A 16,386-nucleotide genomic window follows, 5' to 3' on the forward strand; every position below is an offset into this window, starting at 1 on the left:
TTCCTTTCAGCACCTGGGCACAGTTGGTGAGATGGGGCTGAGAATTCCCTCTGGCAGCACTGGAGAGAACCAGGGCTGCTCCCCTCAGAATTCCCTGTGGTACCACTGGAGAACCAGGGCAGCTTCCCTCAGAATTCCCTCTGGAGAGAACCAGGGCAGCTCCCCTCAGAATTCCCTCTGGAGAGAACCAGGGCAGCTTCCCTCAGAATTCCCTCAGCCAGCAGAGCTCATTCCCATGATTTGTGCAGTTCCAGGGTTGATCTCTGGCTCATGAACCACGTTCTGCAGCAGTTTGTTCTCATCCACAAATCCAAAGGAAAGGCTGACAGGGTGGGAAATAATGTCAGGGGTGTCACTGTCACCCTCACCCTCTGTGCTCCTCTCCTGCCCCTCAGTGATTTCCATCCCCCAAGGCAGTGCAGTGTTTGGGATTTCCAGTCCTTGGAACTGGAAAGCTCCTCAAGCCCCCTGGGAGTGGTTTGGTGCTAACAACACCCTTTTTTCATCCAGCTCCACGATGTTGTGCAGGTGGGAGGTGACTTTTTTTTTAGACCTGTTGCCTATATTAGGTTCTCTGTGTATATATATATATTTTGCAGTGTTACAGTACAATATGGGAAAAATGGCCTTCCTAGCCTTTACACTTTACCCACAATGTAAATAAGCATTTGTTTAATACAGGTGAAGATATATACAGAAAAATTCAAAACTTGAATTCTATCAAAAAAAAAAAAAAAAGCAAAACAAAAAAAAAAGACTTGTGTAGAAAATTCTGATAAATGTGAAAGTATTTAGCTCTGTGCATTGAGAGTAGTATATTTTTATCTGTGCAATGCTGTGTGCAGGCCACCAGCTCAGAAGACATTTCCTATTATATCCATTTGAAGTGGTTGAAAAATTTCTTTACTCAGGATCTTTGACACTCTGAAGGATTCGTAGTTTGTCAGTCTTGCATGCTTGATGAACAGAGCATTTAAAAAAACCAATTAGCAGAGCCCCACAGCCCAGTAGTATCAGTTCTAGTGGTATATCTGAGCTGTTACTCTCATGCTCCCTAATTTCATTAAAGTATTTGATTTTCTATTACATTCACTGGAGAGTAGTTTCTTATGAGCTACACCACTTGTGCCCACTCATAAGGAAAGAAATCGGTGCAAAATGAAGAGATTTTCAAACTCTGTTCGATTCAAAACTTGGAATTCAATCCCCATTCCCTTAAAGGCAGGAATTTCGGGCACCAAACATAAAATCCACAAAGATTTGAGGTGGAAAGTGCATTTCTCTGACTTGAGGAGTGGCTGGCAGGTCCCAGCTGAGTTTGCTCTGGGTCTCCTCACCTGGACAAGGAGGAAGAGCTGGGGATCAAGAAAATCCCAAATCCCTTGGGGTTTGTGCCACTTGTTGGGGGGTGAAAATGTTGCAGTGGCTGAACATCTGGGGTGGGGTTTGAATGAACATCTGGGGTGGGTTTTGAACTGAAAATCTGGTGGGTTTGGGGTGGGAGGTGCTGGGACACTGGAGGGGTCAGTGCTGCTCCTGAGCAGGGCAGGGTCCAGTGGCAGAAATTCACCTCAAAGAAAAAGGCCCACATACAGCTGTGTGTGCGTAAACAGCTCTCAGCTCCTCAGGTGAGTTATGGCTTTGTTTTCTCAATTTCTGGTGCCTCCATTGTGACTCTCAGTCATCAGAACCTCCCTGAGTTTGGTCTCTGATCTTTTTTTTGGTGTTTCCCTGCAATTCTTTCTGTTCTGCTGTGAAACCAAACTGGTAGAGGACACTGCAGGCTTGGCCAGGTGCTGATGTGCATTCCTCAGATAAATCCCACCTGCTCTTTCCTCAGATAAAAACCTTCCTGTGTGCTCTGGCCACACACCCCACCGTTCCTGGGAAATAATCCTCCAGGCTTCACCTTCTCCCAAAAAAAAAAATGGCTCACCCAGCAATAAATTCACCGTGTCAGAGCTGCATTTGTGTCACCAAAGCTTTCCCAGGTGAGAGCCCAAAGGATTATTTCTCAGAAGTTGCCAATCCCAGCCGTGCCAACATTCCAAGCACAAAGAGGTCACTTGATATTTTTAAAAATAAGATTTTTCCAAGGTAATGCACAAAGGAAAATGGTTCTGAATCCACGTGGGAAGGAAGGTGATGGATTAGAGATTAAAGCACCTGGGGAAGAGGAGTGGTGCTGCAGAAATTGCTGGAATGGAGCTTTATTTGGCAGAAAAGAGAAAAGCAGGTATCGATATCCAGGGCAGCTTTGCTGCTTGGCTTCCTGCCCCGGCTGCTGTGTGTGTGCTCAGGGTGGAGGAGCTTTTCCCCCTCAGCCTTGGGGAATCCAGGCTCTTCCAGCAGCCGCTGCTCAGCTTTGCTCACAGCCAACAAACAGTCTGAGAGTTTTGTCATCTGGAAAGGTTTTGTATCATCTTCATCTCCCCTGGGAACGTGATGGGAACACCAAACCTGAGCTATAAATACAAATATAAATCCTGTGCATTTGCAGCTATTTAGGATTAAACCAACAAAAAAGGGGAAACAAGGCAGACTCAACAGCTGTTTGAGCCTTTTCTATGAATTCTCCCAAATTACCAAATCTTTGTTTTTCAGTGTCCCAAATCCAAAGGGGAGAGTCTATCCTTGACCTCTCTAGTAGGATGAAATTAGGGGATCTCTTTAAAAAGAAAAGAGCAATATTATGCTCACAGATGTAATTTAAACCTTTAAACCTCCATGAGTGCAGATCAGGAATGGGTTCTGGGGCAGAGGGTGAGGAGGGGCCAAGGGCAGGATCCTGCAGTGATTTCCAGGGTCATCCACAGTGAGGAAGGGAGAGAAATTCAGTGCCTGGACACCCTAAAAATCCCTGGGCAGGAACGTGGGGAGTCCAGAAACGGGAGTTCACTCCTTCCTCTGCCTCATCCCCCGTTCAGGAGCTGAATCCTTTCCTTCTGCCCCTCCTGGCTGATGGGGGAGCGATTTCACCCTCATCCCATTCTATGGAACCGATAAATGAGGATCAGAGGGGTCAGGACTGTCCATACAGGGCTCTGAACTCGCTGGGACAGTTTTTTTGGGCGATTTTGGGAGGATGAAGAGCCAAAACTCCCCTTTCCCCGGGAGCCGGGCGGGGGCGGAGGCAGCGGGGGCGGGGCTGGGACCGGCTCAGGTTGAGAAAGAGCCTCGTGGGCTGCGAGAAGCGCCGGGAGCCGGAGCGCGGAGCGATGGCCCAGCCCCGCTGCCGCTCCGTGCTCATCACCGGCTGCAGCCGCGGCATCGGCCTGGGGCTGGTGCGGGGCCTCGCCGCCTCCAGCCCCTCCCCGGAGCTGGTCTTTGCCACCTGCCGCTTCCCCGAGAAGGCGCAGGTGAGCGGGGCTGGGCTCTTGGGGGGCTCCGGAAAGGGGTGAAAGGCTCGGGAGGGAGGAGAAGGCACTTTGGAAACGGGGAACAGCTGGAGCATCACTGTGCCTGCAGCGAGAGCCGGGGCTGGGATGGAGCCGGGGCTGGGATGGAGCCGGAGCCGGTACCGGGAACTCTCCAGGGTTGAGCCTCCCACCAGGGCAGGAGCCGGTACCGGGGACTCTCCGGGGCTGGGATGGAGCCGGGGCTGGGATGGAGCCGGGGCTGGGGATGGAGCCGGGGCTGGGATGGAGCCGGGGCTGGGGATGGAGCCGGGGCTGGGGATGGAGCCGGGGCTTGGATGGAGCCGGGGCTGGGATGGAGCCGGGGCTGGGGATGGAGCCGGAGCCGGTACCGGGGGCTCTCCAGGGCTGGGATGGAGCCGGAGCCGGTACCGGGGGCTCTCTGCGGTTTATCGATGCTCTGGAGCGTTCCCGGGAGGAGAAAAGCGAGCAGGACACGCCAGGGCAGCAGCAGCATCTCCAGCTCTCCTGCCGTGCCCTTCCCTTCCTTTCACGGCCGAGTTTGTGGCTGGGTTTGCTGCCGGAGGTGTCTGTGCTGTTCTCCCCCAGCTCTGCAGGGGCAGCTCCTCATCCCTCCAAGAGCTTTTCCACCTCCCTTTCCTTCTCTCTCTGCTCTCTGGCGTCTGTGCCCAGCAGGAGCCCTGCCCCGTCTGCCTGTTTTCCTCTGCTGCACTTGGAACTAAGTGAGAAAAAGCCCAAACGGGCGATGAATTAAAGCACTTTTAGTGCCTGTCCTGGCTGGGCAGGGCTCAGAGTTTCTGTTAGAACAGGAGTTTTTGTTACCTGCTGATGGTGGATCTACTTGCAGCCTCTCTCCCATTTAAACCCAAATCTGGGATGAATTAAAACACTTTTAGTGCCTGTCCTGGCTGGGCAGGGCTCAGAGTTTCTGCTACAAACAGGAGCTGCTGATGGTGGATCCACTTGCAGCCTCTCTCTCCCATCTCAGCCCAAATCTGCGATGAATTAAAACACTTTTAGTGCCTGTCCTGGCTGGGCAGGGCTCAGAGTTTCTGTTAGAACAGGAGCTGCTGATGGTAGATCCACTTGCAGCCTCTCTCTCATTTCAGCCCAAATCTGCGATGAATTAAAGCACTTTTAGTGCCTGTCCTGGCTGGGCAGGGCTCAGAGTTTCTGCTGGAACAGGAGTTTTTGTTACCTGCTGATGGTGGATCCACTTGCAGCCTCTCTCTCCCATCTCAGCCCAAATCTGTGATGAATTAAAGCACTTTTAGTGCCTGTCCTGGCTGGATAGTGCTCAAAGTTTCTGCTAGAACAGGAGCTGCTGATGGTGGATCCACTTGCAGCCTCTCTCTCCCATTTAAACCCAAATCTGGGATGAATTAAAACTTTTAATGCCCATCCTGGCTCAAGTTTCTGCTAGAACAGGAGCTGCTGATGGTGGATCCACTTGCAGCTCTCTCTCCCATTTAAACCCAAATCTGCGATGAATTAAAACACTTTTAGTGCCTGTCCTGCCTCAGAGTTTCTGCTGGAACAGGAGTTTTTGTTACCTGCTGATGGTGGATCCACTTGCAGCCTCTCCCTCCCATTTCAGCCCAAATCTGGGATGAATTAAAACGCTTTTAGTGCCTGTCCTGCCTCAGAGTTTCTGCTGGAACAGGAGTTTTTGTTACCTGCTGATGGTGGATCCACTTGCAGCTCTCTTTCTCATTTCAGCCCAAATCTGCTGCTGGTTTGGGGACTCCTGCCCATCCCCAAACTCCTCTAAAACACTTCCAGACACATTTCACACACACCTCAAAGCTTTGGGAGGGAAAGGGCTGAGCGGATCAGTCACTCTGTCACCAGCAGCGTCACCTGGGGAAGGTCCAGGCTGGTCTCGGTGAAGGGGAATTGGGGCAGCACACTCAGGTCTCCATCCCCTGCTCCTCCCTGAGGTCCTCAGAGCTGCAGGAAGGGGATAACCGGGTTTTTTTTCACTTTGTTTGAGAAATTCCTTCCCAAACTCAGGGCTGGGGGAGGGGTGGTGGAGGTTTTGTTATTGGGGGATTCCTTTGGAGGGTCTCCCCTAATTTATCCTAAACCAGGACAAAAAAACTCAGCCCTGGGACTGTCCCAAACCCCTCTGGAACAGCATTTGGATGGAGAATTGATCCCCACAATCGATTCCTGCATCTCCCCCTATTTCAATCAACAGGCAAATAAATCCCCTGGCACGTTCAGAGGGAAACAAAACCCCTGTGGCTGCTCCTGATGGGGGGTTTGGTTCTTTTCAAGCAGATTGTGATCAATAAATCAAACGCAGCTAATTTGTTTACTGCTTAAACAAACAAACAAACAAAATCCCTAAAAGGTGATGCTCAGGATGTGGGACAGGGCTGGGCAGGTAACAGCAGCTTTTGCTCCTCCAGAAGCTGCTGATGCTGCTCTGCAGGTACTTATGAGACTGAAGGAAAATATCTTTAAAAAAAATCCTAACAACCCAACAACAACAAACCCCCTCCCAAAAAAAAACCCAAACAAAACAAAAACAAAACACCAGAAAAAAAGGAAGGGGAAGGAAGGGAAGGGGAAGGAAAAAGGGAAAGGAAATAATGGGAAAGAAAAAAAGGGAAGGGAAGGGAAGGGAAGGGAAGGGAAGGGAAGGGAAGGGAAGGGAAGGGAAGGGAAGGGAAGGGAAGGGAAGGGAAGGGAAGGGAAGGGAAGGGAAGGGAAGGGAAGGGAAGGGAAGGGAAGGGAAGGGAAGGGAAGGAAAGGAAAGGAAAGGAAAGGAAAGGAAAGGAAAGGAAAGGAAAGGAAAGGAAAGGAAAGGAAAGGAAAGGAAAGGAAAGGAAAGGAAAGGAAAGGAAAGGAAAGGAAAGGAAAGGAAAGGAAAGGAAAGGAAAGGAAAGGAAAGGAAAGGAAAGGAAAGGAAAGGAAAGGAAAGGAAAGGAAAGGAAAGGAAAGGAAAGGAAAGGAAAGGAAAGGAAAGGAAAGGAAAGGAAAGGAAAGGAAGACACAACTCCCCACAAAACCCCTCCCAAACCCCCCAGCCTCCAGCACAAAGGTACATTCAGGCTATTTCTGACTGAAAACAGAGAAAGAGCCCAGCAGGGCTGGGCTCAGGTGCACAGCTCCTCTCAGGGCTCTTTCTCCCCCCACCCTGAGCCCCTCCTGAGCAGAAATTCACTCCATTCTGTTATTCTGTTCCCTTTTCACTGCTGTTCCCCGAGCTGTGATTTCCTACCAGGGATTGCACAATTGGTGCAGTGGTGGCACAGGAAAGCAGCAGAGACATCTGAGCTGTGTCAGATGGAAATCTGAAATCTCCCTGCCTTGTTTGTCCTAAACGCTGCTGAGCGAGGTTTTTTCTCTTTTTCACCAACTGGCCCCTGTGATTTTATTTTTTTTTTTTTTTTATCATAATGATCTCGGATCCATTACATGGAGAAGTGAAATGGTTCCTTGGACAGGAAAAGCTTCCTAGGAAACATTATCCGGGAAAAATTCAGCACAATTCATCAGTTCTGGGTTGGGTTTGAATTTGGTTGTTTTTTGGTTTTTTTTGTTGTTGTTGTTGTTGGTTGGTTGGGGTTTTTTTGGGTGAGTTTTTTATGGGGTTTTTTTGGTTGTTTTTTTTTTTTTTTTTTTTGTGGGGTTTGATTGTTTGTTTGGGTTTGGTTTTTTTTTTTTTTTTGGGTTTTTTGGGGGGATGTTTTTTGGGATGGGTTTTTGTTTGGTTTGGTTTTTGTGGGGGGTTTTTTTATGGTTTTTTTGGGGTTTGGTTTTTTTTGTTCGTTGGTTGATTTTTATTGGCTTTTTTTTGTTGGTTTTTTTTTTGGTTTCTTGGTTTTTTGGGGGGATGTTTTTTGGGGTGGGTTTTTGTTTTGGTTTTTGTGTGGGTTTTTTTAATGGGTTTTTTTGGGTTGGTTGTTTTGTTTTTGGTTTTGGTTTTTTTTGGTTGGTTGGTTGGTTGGTTGATTTTTGTTGGGGGATTTTTTTTTTTTTTTTTTTTTTTTTTTTTTTTTTTTTTTTTTTTTTTTGTGTGTGTGTGTGTGTGTGGTCAGTATTTCAAAATCCCGAGTAAAAAAAAAAAAAAAAAAGCTATAAAACCTGCACAGGAAGATGAAACAGCCTTCAGCCAGTGCAATATGTCTGGGAAGAGTCTGGGTCACTCTGAGAAAACCTGGAAAGCCTCTGGCAGGGCAGGGGTGTCTCCTGCAGGCAGGAAATTGGCCAAAAGCCACATTCCAGCAGCCCCAGTGCTGATCCTGCTGGCCACATGGGGTGCATCCTGAACATTTTTATTATTATTATTATTTTAAATTTTTTTTTAGGGGGGCAAGTTTTGTCCTTGGTGGATCAGGGTGGGTTTTTTTGTTCTTTGTAAGGACCTCTAGGCCATGTGCTGTGCTTTGGCAGGACATCAATAGAAACTGCACTCAGCTGAAAACAGATTTCTAACAGATGGCTTTGGAAACTCCACAAGGAGGAGAAATCTTTACTGAAGGTATTGTAGTGGTTTCACCGGTATTATCTGCCCCATCTGCAACACAAAAAAAACCCTTTTGACCCTTCTGAGAGTGTTCCCACTGTGCTGCTGGTCCTGGGGGCTGGCAGAGGGCAGGACCAGACCTGCTCCAGTCCTGGGAGCACCAAATTCACCTCTCAAAGCTCAGCTCCAACCTGGCACTGCTGGCAGGAAAGGCAAAAATTCAGTGATTTTCTTGTAGTTTGCCAAATCTTGGTCCTGGGAGCACGAAATTCACCTCTCAAAGCTCAGCTCCAGCCTGGCACTGCTGCTGAGGGTGGTAGGAAAGGCAAAAATTCAGTGATTTCCTTGTAGTTATTATTTATTTATTCTCTCTCTCTCTTTTTTTTTTTTTAATTTTTTTAAATTTTTATTTCTTTGCTGTTATTGACTTTCCAGTCAATTTTTGAACACCCAGAGAAAGTTCAGGTTCACCTTGAACACCCAGAGTTGAGGTTCCTGCTCTCCAGGGATTGGCACTGCAGGCTCAACTCACAAAATGGGTTTGGCCCATCTCAGACCTGTCTGTTGGCCCTGCACTCAGGATTCTGAAATTGAGGGAGTTTTTCTTTCTCTGCACACCTGGGTCAGTGCCTTTTTTTTTTTTTTTTTTTTTTTTTTTCCCTTTACAGCAATTCAGGTGGTCAAATTTTGAGTTTTTCCTCTTTTTTGTCGACTATATGAAAAATCCTCCTTGCTACAAGTGAATTATCCTCCTTCTCCTCTCCTGCATGAGAGGATGGACCTGGAGAACATCAGCTTTGGACAGTTCCTTTAAACTCTTCTCTCCTCTGGTTTGGCAGAACAGATTTTCCAGTTGCAGAGCAGAGATGGGCAGAGCTTAAATGAAAAGGCTTTTAAAAATAATCTCCCAATTTTTAGAGGAAAAGTGATTAAATCCATTTAACTGCTGGCAAATACATCTCCACCTCGGGCAAAAATCTCTCAGTGGGGTGATGACTGAATATTTTGGAGCTCTCCAAAGAGTGGACAGAGAAAAATCCCAAAGGTGCTGAGGGAAATGTGACTTTACTTTCCTCTCTTCACCAGGAAAAGCTGCACATCTCCTGTAACTCCCCAACCTTTGGGGTAATGCTGAACAGCTGCAGGCTTTTTGCATGTGAGCCTGTGCTGGCAGAAGTTGTGAAAACTCCAGTTGTGGGGCTGAGGAGCTCCTAGGTGGCCTCCCCAGAACATTTGCCTAACAAATGGGCTGCAGATCAGACGATAAAGGAGCTGCAGCCCCTGCAGGCAGATAGATAACCACTGCCCCTCCTGGAAAAAGCACCACTGGAGACTCCTCCAGCCACGCTCTGATTCCAATCTGCCTTTTCTTGGGGCTGACAGTGGGAGCAGCTACAAATCTCCTGGGAAATTATCCTGATGTCCCGTCTTTGCATCACCAGGGCTCGTGGACACAGCTGGAATTCTCCCCACACTCCTCTTTTTTCTTCTCTGCTCCTTCCTCCCCCATCCTGCTTTCCCATAAAAGGAAAAAAAAAAAAATTATTTCACCCTAAAGGATTGCACTTAAAAATGTCACAGCCCCAGGAATCCTCTCTGCGATGGGGGAAGGAGGAGATGGTGAAGGGTTGAATAAATCCTGGTGCTCAGAGCTGTGGGATCTGCACAGGAGCATCTCCCATTTCTCCAGCTCTCCCCACAGCCCAGGTGAACAAATCCCTCACTGCTCGAGTTCTCTGCAGAGCTCTGGGAAGTTCCCAAAGCTCAATTTGCAGTTTTTCCTTTGCTCTGGAGCAGCAGATTCTGTTACAGCCTGTGCCTTGTTCCCTTGTCAGACTCAGAGCTCTCTCTGCTCACTGTGTCTTGTCAGCTTTGGGGCTTTTTTATTATTTTTTTTTTTTTCTTTTTACACATATTTGAGCCATGTGGTTTGCAACTGGGAAGAGCAGCTGAGTGATCTGTGCACCAGATATATCAAAGCAAAAAGGAACATTTCTGGATATATATCAGGATATATATCAGGCAGAGAGGGCATTCTTGAAGTCTTTCTGATTTGGGGTTATTGCAGAGTTGTTTTGGTTATTTGATTTTTTTGGGTTTTTTTTTTAGTTGTTGTTGTTTTGGGGGTTTTTTTGGATTTTTTGGGGGGGGTTTGTTTTGGTTTTTGTTTTTTTTCTTTTTTGTGGTTTTTTTGTGTTTTTTTTGTGGTTTTTTTGGTTTTTTTTGGTTTTTTCTTTGGGTTTTTTGGGGAGTTTTTTTGTTTGTTTTGTTTTGTGGTGTTTTTTGGATTTTTTGTTTGTTTGTTTGTTTTTTGTTTGGTTTTTTTTGTTGTTTTTGTTTTGGGTTTTTTTGGGGTTTTTTTTGTTTGTGGGGTTTTTTTGGGGTTTTTTTTGTTTGTTTGTTTGGGGGTTTTTTGGGGGGTTTTTTGTTTGTTTTGGTTTGGTTTGGTTTTTGGGGTTTTTTTGGGTTTTTTTGGTTTTTTGGGTTTTTTTTTTTTTGGGGGGGGAGGTTTTGGTTTTTTTTTGTTTCCTGGAAGTGTTTTACACTTCCTACATCAGTAAGCTCTGGCTCTTGTGCACTCAGAGAGGGCTGTGGGTCAGGGCAGAGCTGTGGAAGCTGCTCCAGGTTTGAACACTGAGCTGGCTGAACACTGTGACCCTGAAAAGCTGCCCCAGAGGGACACAGAAAAATAGGATACACCTCTGGCTTTGTGCGAGGCGAAGGATTCCCAAACACCTTTATCCTGCCCGAGGGCTGTGTTTGTTTGCCTTGATTCCTTCCAACTGGCTGAGCGGGGCCAGGCCCTTTCCAAGAGCTGTAACTGGAGTGGATAATTCTTTCATAAAGAAGGCAAAGTAAATCTTGCTAAATGACAAAGACAACAAAACATTCCTGGTGGAAATCTAGCAATAAATACCTTGTGTGTGCTGATGAGTCTGTGTCTGGAGCCCTCGAGTGCCAGAGGATCTTGTTTAAATCAAAATAGGCTGATTTTTTTGTTAATGGTAATTAAAAATCAGCAAGCAGGAAACAACAGATGCTAATCAGAGTTTAATTCTTGTCTTGGGCTCCCCACCAGTTGATTCTCAGGGGTGATTTGTTCAGGTGCAGAGCAGCTCTACAGCTACTATGCTAAATAAACACAGCGTTAGGGGCTTGTGTTGTGGCTTTTTGTTGGGTTTTGTTCGTCTTGTTTGTTTTTAAATTATCTGTCACAGCACACTAATTAAAAATGACTTAGCTGGGATATGCTGGCTGTACCTACTTATCTCAGTCCTCCTTTTCTCATGTTCCTTCTAGTCACAGGAGAGGGAAAATAGGCTTTCCTGCAATTTTCAGATGTTCTAACTGGATTTTTTCAGCTTCTATCAGGTGTAACGTTCCTGAAGACCAAAGCTGTCTAGATCAGCTTTGTGCCTGGGAGCTGCTCCTCAGAAATTTAAACCCCTGAAGTGGGAGTCACTTGTTAACTAAGTAATTAACTGGAAAACCCATTGAATTTTAAACCTAATTTGCATGCAGCTATTGTGATTTCATGCTGTCTGTGTACTGGAGAATGCTCCAGCTCTTAATTGAAATTATTGCTTACTCACTTCAGAAGCCTCTCAGTTGCTGTTTTGCTACTCAAAGCAGCTCTGGCCTTTCAGCAGGAGTTGGTAGCTCCTTTCTGTCGGAGAGTAAAGCACATAAATAAATGAACTATAAATAAATGGGCAAACCTTGAGAAGGCAGAGAGCTCCTGGAGTTTATTGTGCACTCAGTGATAGTGTCAAACTGAAATCCAAAGGCACAGAATTACTGCAGGCCTTGACACGGCAGAGTTATTTCATCAATAAACAAGACAGTGTGTTCTGGGCTTTTAATTTATGGAAATCTGTCCCACCAAGCCCTGTCCAAAGCGAGGAATGTCTTCTGGTTTTGTGCTTCTGACTTGTTTTTCCTTCCCCTTCCCCTTAATAGCCTTAGTAGATTGGCCTGGGAGGGAGAACAAATCTCCCAAACAAGCCTGGAGAGAGCCCTGCAGGGTCTGATGTGAGATAAAAGATGTGATCCATTAGGGTTTGTCAGAGGACAGAGAGTCCCTAAAGCGTCTCAGAGGGGCAGAGGAGGATTCTTTCCACACCCGCCCTCTTGACCTCTATTCCCAAAGGGCTTCTAAAGAAAGGGATTTGCAGGGGCTGGAATGTTTTGGCCAGGTTGCCGTGTCTCCTGAACATGACTGGGAAAATGGAATCCATCTGCTGTGTTTGGCCACGCTTCCCACTTGGCTCCGTGGCACAGAAACCTGAGTATTCCTGCAGGGCCCATAAATCCGATTTGGACACGCTTTGTGCAGGCGGAACACCGGAGAGCAGCACGGAGTTCTGCAGGAACACCAGCCTGCTGTGCTGACAGGCACAGGAGATGTTCCAGCAGGGAAAGAATTGTTCTCCTGTGCCTGGGACTGATTTCAGGGTGGGCTTCACCTCCACTTACAAGAACTGACTCTAACGAGACCACTGGGAAACACAATTCCCGTGGGGAACTTCTCCTGCAAGCAGGAATTCCAAATGGCTTTTTAAAAGTGTTTCTGTTGCCCTGAAGTGATGTCCAGCACTAGCTGAGCTTCAGGAGAATTAGGCTTTTCTTACAGAGTTGGGGAGGCACTGGATTTTTATTGCAATGCTGAGAACTGAGCACTAAAACTGAGAAATATCCCACTAAAAATCCAGCATGATGGAGTCTGGGCTAAGCAGGGGAAGAGTCCAATTTCTTGATCTGGCTCTTAGGAAAGTTGCTCAGCAGGCTGGAAAACAAAGGAGAATCACTGCCCTCAGTCCAGTCATGAAAATATTTCAGTTGCAATTCTGGATGTGCAGAATTCAAAGTGATTTATGTAATAGCCATGAAGAGATATATATATATATATTAAAATAATAATTCTTCTTCCTAGGAACTGCATAATAGCCATGAAGATATATATATATATATATTAAAATAATAATTCTTCTTCCTAGGAACTGCAGCAGCTTAGCAAGCAATACAGCAACATCAAGCTCCTGCAACTGGGTGAGTAAAAGGCTTTATTTCTGTGTACAGAAATTTGTTCAGTTTAGGCGAGTGCACCTTAAAAAATTGTTCTCCTGAGTGATCAGTGGCTGGACACGATCTCCTGCAGCTGAAAAACACCTTTAGTTAACACTGGGGAAAGGTGATTCTGTAAAATCTGGGCATTTTCACCTGTGTGATGCCAAAATGTCAGCAAGGGTTGTGTTGTGCCAGGCACACCCTGAGGCCTGCACTGTTCACTGGGGCTCCTCCTGCCTCCTCTGTGCAGATGTGGTCTGTGAGAACAGCATCAAGAAGGTGGTGAAGGAAGTGGAAGAAATTGTGGGAGACAAAGGCCTGAACTGCCTCATCAACAACGCTGGCATCAACGTGCTGGCCTCGCTGGAGGAGGTGACAGCAGAGACCATGCTCACCATCTATGAAACCAACACCGTGGCCCAGCTGATGGTCACCAAGGTAAGGACTGGGAGGGATGGGCTTAATCTGGGGCTTTTCCACCAGTATTTGTCCCCTTGGAGCTGCACAGAGACAGTTCTGACATGGATCTGCCTGTCTGGAGAGCAGCCAGAGCTGCTGGTTGTGCAGCTGGTGTGGGATCAGTTTATGCCAGGTGGGCACAAGAGGCTGCTGGAGGAAGATTTCTCCTCTGTGTCTGAGGAGCCATCATCACGCTGTGCTGGTGGCACAGAGCTGTACTGGCATTCCTGCTTTGAATGAGGGAGTGATCCAACTTCAGCCCAAATCACCAAATTAAAGCAAACTCTGGTTTTCACAGGCGTTCCTCCCCCTGCTGAGGAAGGCAGCACAGCTGGGCACTGGAATAGGCTGGTGATCCAATTCCAGCCCAAATCAGCAAATTAAAGCAAATTCTGGTTTTCACAGGCGTTCCTCCCCCTGCTGAGGAAGGCAGCACAGCTGGGCACTGGAATGGGCTGTCACAGAGCTGCCATCATCAACATGTCCTCCCTCGCTGCCTCCATGCAGCTCGTCCAGGCAAATGAGATGTTCCTCAAGGTCTATCCCTACAGGATAGCAAAGGTTTGTGGGCTCCCCTGGGCTGTGCTCCCTGGCTGAGGGCAGGTAGAGACCATGCTGAGCTTAGGAAGGGCTGCAGCACCTCTGTGGACACAAAAAGTGTTCTTCTTGTTCTTCCCCTGTACCCAGCACTAGTGAGGTCACACCTTGAGTGCTGTGTCCAGTTCTGGGTGTCTCAGTTCAGGATGGACACTGAGCGCTGTGTCCAGTTCTGGTGTCTCAGTTTAGGATGGACATTGAGTGCTGTGTCCAGCTCTGGCCCCTCAGTTTAGGAAGGACATTGAGATGCTCAAACACATCCAGAGGAGGGAACGAGGCTGGTGAGGGGCTGGGAACACAAACCCTCTGAGGAAGGGATGAGGGATCTGGGGTTGTTTATCCTGGAGAAAAGGAGACTCAGGGGTGACCTTATCACTCTACAACTCCCTGCAAGGTGATTGTATCAGGTGAGGTTGGTCTCTCTCCAGACAACAACTGACAGAAGGAGAGGACACATCTTAAACTGCACCAAGGGAAATACAGGTTGGATATCAGGACAAAGTTTTTTATGGAAAGGGTGATAAAGTCCTGGAATGGTCTGCCTGGGGAGGTGGTGGAGTCACCATCCCTGGATGTGTTTAAGGACAGACTGGATGTGGCACTGGGTTTAGTTGAGGTGTCACAGCTGGGTTGGACTCAATGATCTTGCAGGTCTCTTCCAACCTTGTGATTCTGTGAATTCTGTGATTCACATGGGTGGGAATGGGAGCTGTGGAACTCTGCACCTGGAGCAACTTCTGGAGAACAGGCTCCCAAATCCCTGCTCTGATACAGATCTGCTCCTGAGGGATTTGGCATTCAGGGAAGAGCTGATGCCATCGAGTGTGGGTTCCATCAGCTGTGCTCCTCTCCTGTCCAAGCAAGAGAGCAGGCAGGAAACTCAACAAAAGGTGTGCTGACCCGTATGTGGTGATGGCAGTTAGTGACAGGTGGGATTTTTAGTTTTCTCACATCCAGAGATTGAGTTTGTACAGATAGTCAGGATCACACATACAGTTTCTCCTACACCACCTACTCATAAGCTGTTAAATGCTTGTTTCCCCTGTTCAGAAGTAAATGGATGTTTGTGAAGTGATTAGTGCAGAAAAACACAGTCCTTATGTCAATATTATTCTCCTCACAGCTCCTGAGGCGTTTCAAATGCTACTTAATCTTCCATTATTACTCTGTTTTGTCTTTGGGCAGTAAATTTGTGGCGGTAGATCTTTCAGAGTTCCCAGAAAGTCTGGATGAGTTATTGAGAACTTCTTCCTGCCTCTCCCTGTGCCAGGAAAGAGCAGGGTGGAAGGGAGGTGCCCCCCAGCTGGGCTCGAGGTCTTGCTCAAGGCTCAGGAACAGCACATTAATGGGTGATTTCCACTCCTGCAGACTGCACTCAACATGATCACCCGGTGCCTCGCTGCAGACCTGAAATCAGATGGGATTCTCTGCATTTCCTTGCACCCAGGCTGGCTTCAGACAGACATGGGTGGAAACATGGTGAGTATCAGCACTACAAATGTCACAGTGGTCCCAACTGTGGTTCCTTGCTGTCCCAACCCCCTGGATGCATCCTTCCATGTGCTGTGACACACAAAAAATGCATCCTCCTTCATTCTAGAACCTCCCTAAATGTATTTAATTGTCTTCTGCAAGATATTCCCAGTAATGACCTAAGCTTGATTCATTGCAGGCTCCCATGCAGGTGCAGGAGGCTATCCCAGGTATTCTCTCTGTTCTGGAGCGTCTCGGTGAAAAGGAAAATGGTTCTTTCCTGGACTGGCAAGGGGAAACTCTGCCGTGGTAGAAGTGCACAGAACTCTCCAGGAGCAGCTCATCAGTCACAATTTAACCTTGCCACTCCTGTCTGTGTCTCTAGGGTATTTTTACACGCTTCTCAAAATAGCCAGTCTGACACTCAGCCTTTCTCTCAAGGTGTATTTGGAAAGCCAAGTGGCTGAGCCTTTCACTCGGTATTGCTACTGCTCTGCTCTAATGCTTCCTGCAAACACTACTGTGCTCTCGGTGATGGGCATCTCCTGAAATGGATTCAAACCTGCAGGTTAAATCCGGGGGCTGCTGGTTCCTTTTCACTTCCAAACCCAAAGTGGGCTTCTGGCTCTTTGCAGAAATAAAACTGACCTCAGAGTAAGGCCAGTGTAGGATGGTCTGTCAGATTCCATATGCTCAGTTATTTCCAGAAAAAAAACTCCTTTAATTTCCTTTGTTCCTAACTGAGCCAAGGCTGAAATTGCCCAGCTCTAAACCAAGGGAATTTGGTACTTCTGTGAATTCTGTGGCAAACTCTGAGTGTGCCCAGGTTGCCAGTGTACACCAGGCACTTGCTTTGTTCTCAGTGGGTGACTAACAGCCTGATATGGGGGTGGGAATGTTGTTTTGTACATAAACTTCTGAAGTGTCTTCAATAAA

General features: G+C 47.3%; 2 protein-coding genes across 5 annotated transcripts in view; both read left to right on the top strand.

Annotated features, from left to right (window-relative positions):
* CCNL2 (cyclin L2) overlaps positions 1 to 1,092 on the top strand; it is an 11,816-nt gene extending 10,724 nt beyond the window's left edge. For all 4 annotated transcript variants that reach the window (XR_014591594.1, XR_014591595.1, XM_083876925.1 and 1 more), the window contains one exon: positions 1 to 1,092. This exon is cut by the window's left edge. The gene's annotated coding sequence lies outside the window, so the exon portion shown is untranslated.
* An 11,115-nt stretch (positions 1,093 to 12,207) lies between these two features.
* LOC310918100 (C-signal-like) lies at positions 12,208 to 16,351 on the top strand. Its single transcript, XM_083876867.1, has 6 exons — positions 12,208 to 12,309; positions 12,852 to 12,903; positions 13,172 to 13,359; positions 13,786 to 13,941; positions 15,346 to 15,456; positions 15,650 to 16,351. The coding sequence occupies exons 1-6, from the start codon at positions 12,259 to 12,261 to the stop codon at positions 15,761 to 15,763; spliced, it is 672 nt and encodes a 223-aa protein (XP_083732993.1). The 5' UTR covers positions 12,208 to 12,258; the 3' UTR covers positions 15,764 to 16,351.
* Positions 16,352 to 16,386: the final 35 nt, after the last annotated feature.

Source organism: Zosterops lateralis (assembly GCF_965231275.1).
Source record: "Zosterops lateralis genome assembly, chromosome: 22".
Taxonomy (NCBI): Eukaryota; Metazoa; Chordata; class Aves; order Passeriformes; family Zosteropidae; genus Zosterops; species Zosterops lateralis.

Excerpts from the sequence above, each read along its gene's own strand:
- LOC310918100 (XM_083876867.1), top strand. The coding sequence starts at position 12,259 with ATGTTCCAGCAGGGAAAGAATTGTTCTCCTGTGCCTGGGACTGATTTC. Across the intron at positions 12,310-12,851 it reads TGCCTGGGACTGATTTCAGG|GAACTGCAGCAGCTTAGCAA; the intron begins GTGGGCTTCACC and ends TCTTCTTCCTAG. Across the intron at positions 13,360-13,785 it reads CCCAGCTGATGGTCACCAAG|GCGTTCCTCCCCCTGCTGAG; the intron begins GTAAGGACTGGG and ends TGGTTTTCACAG.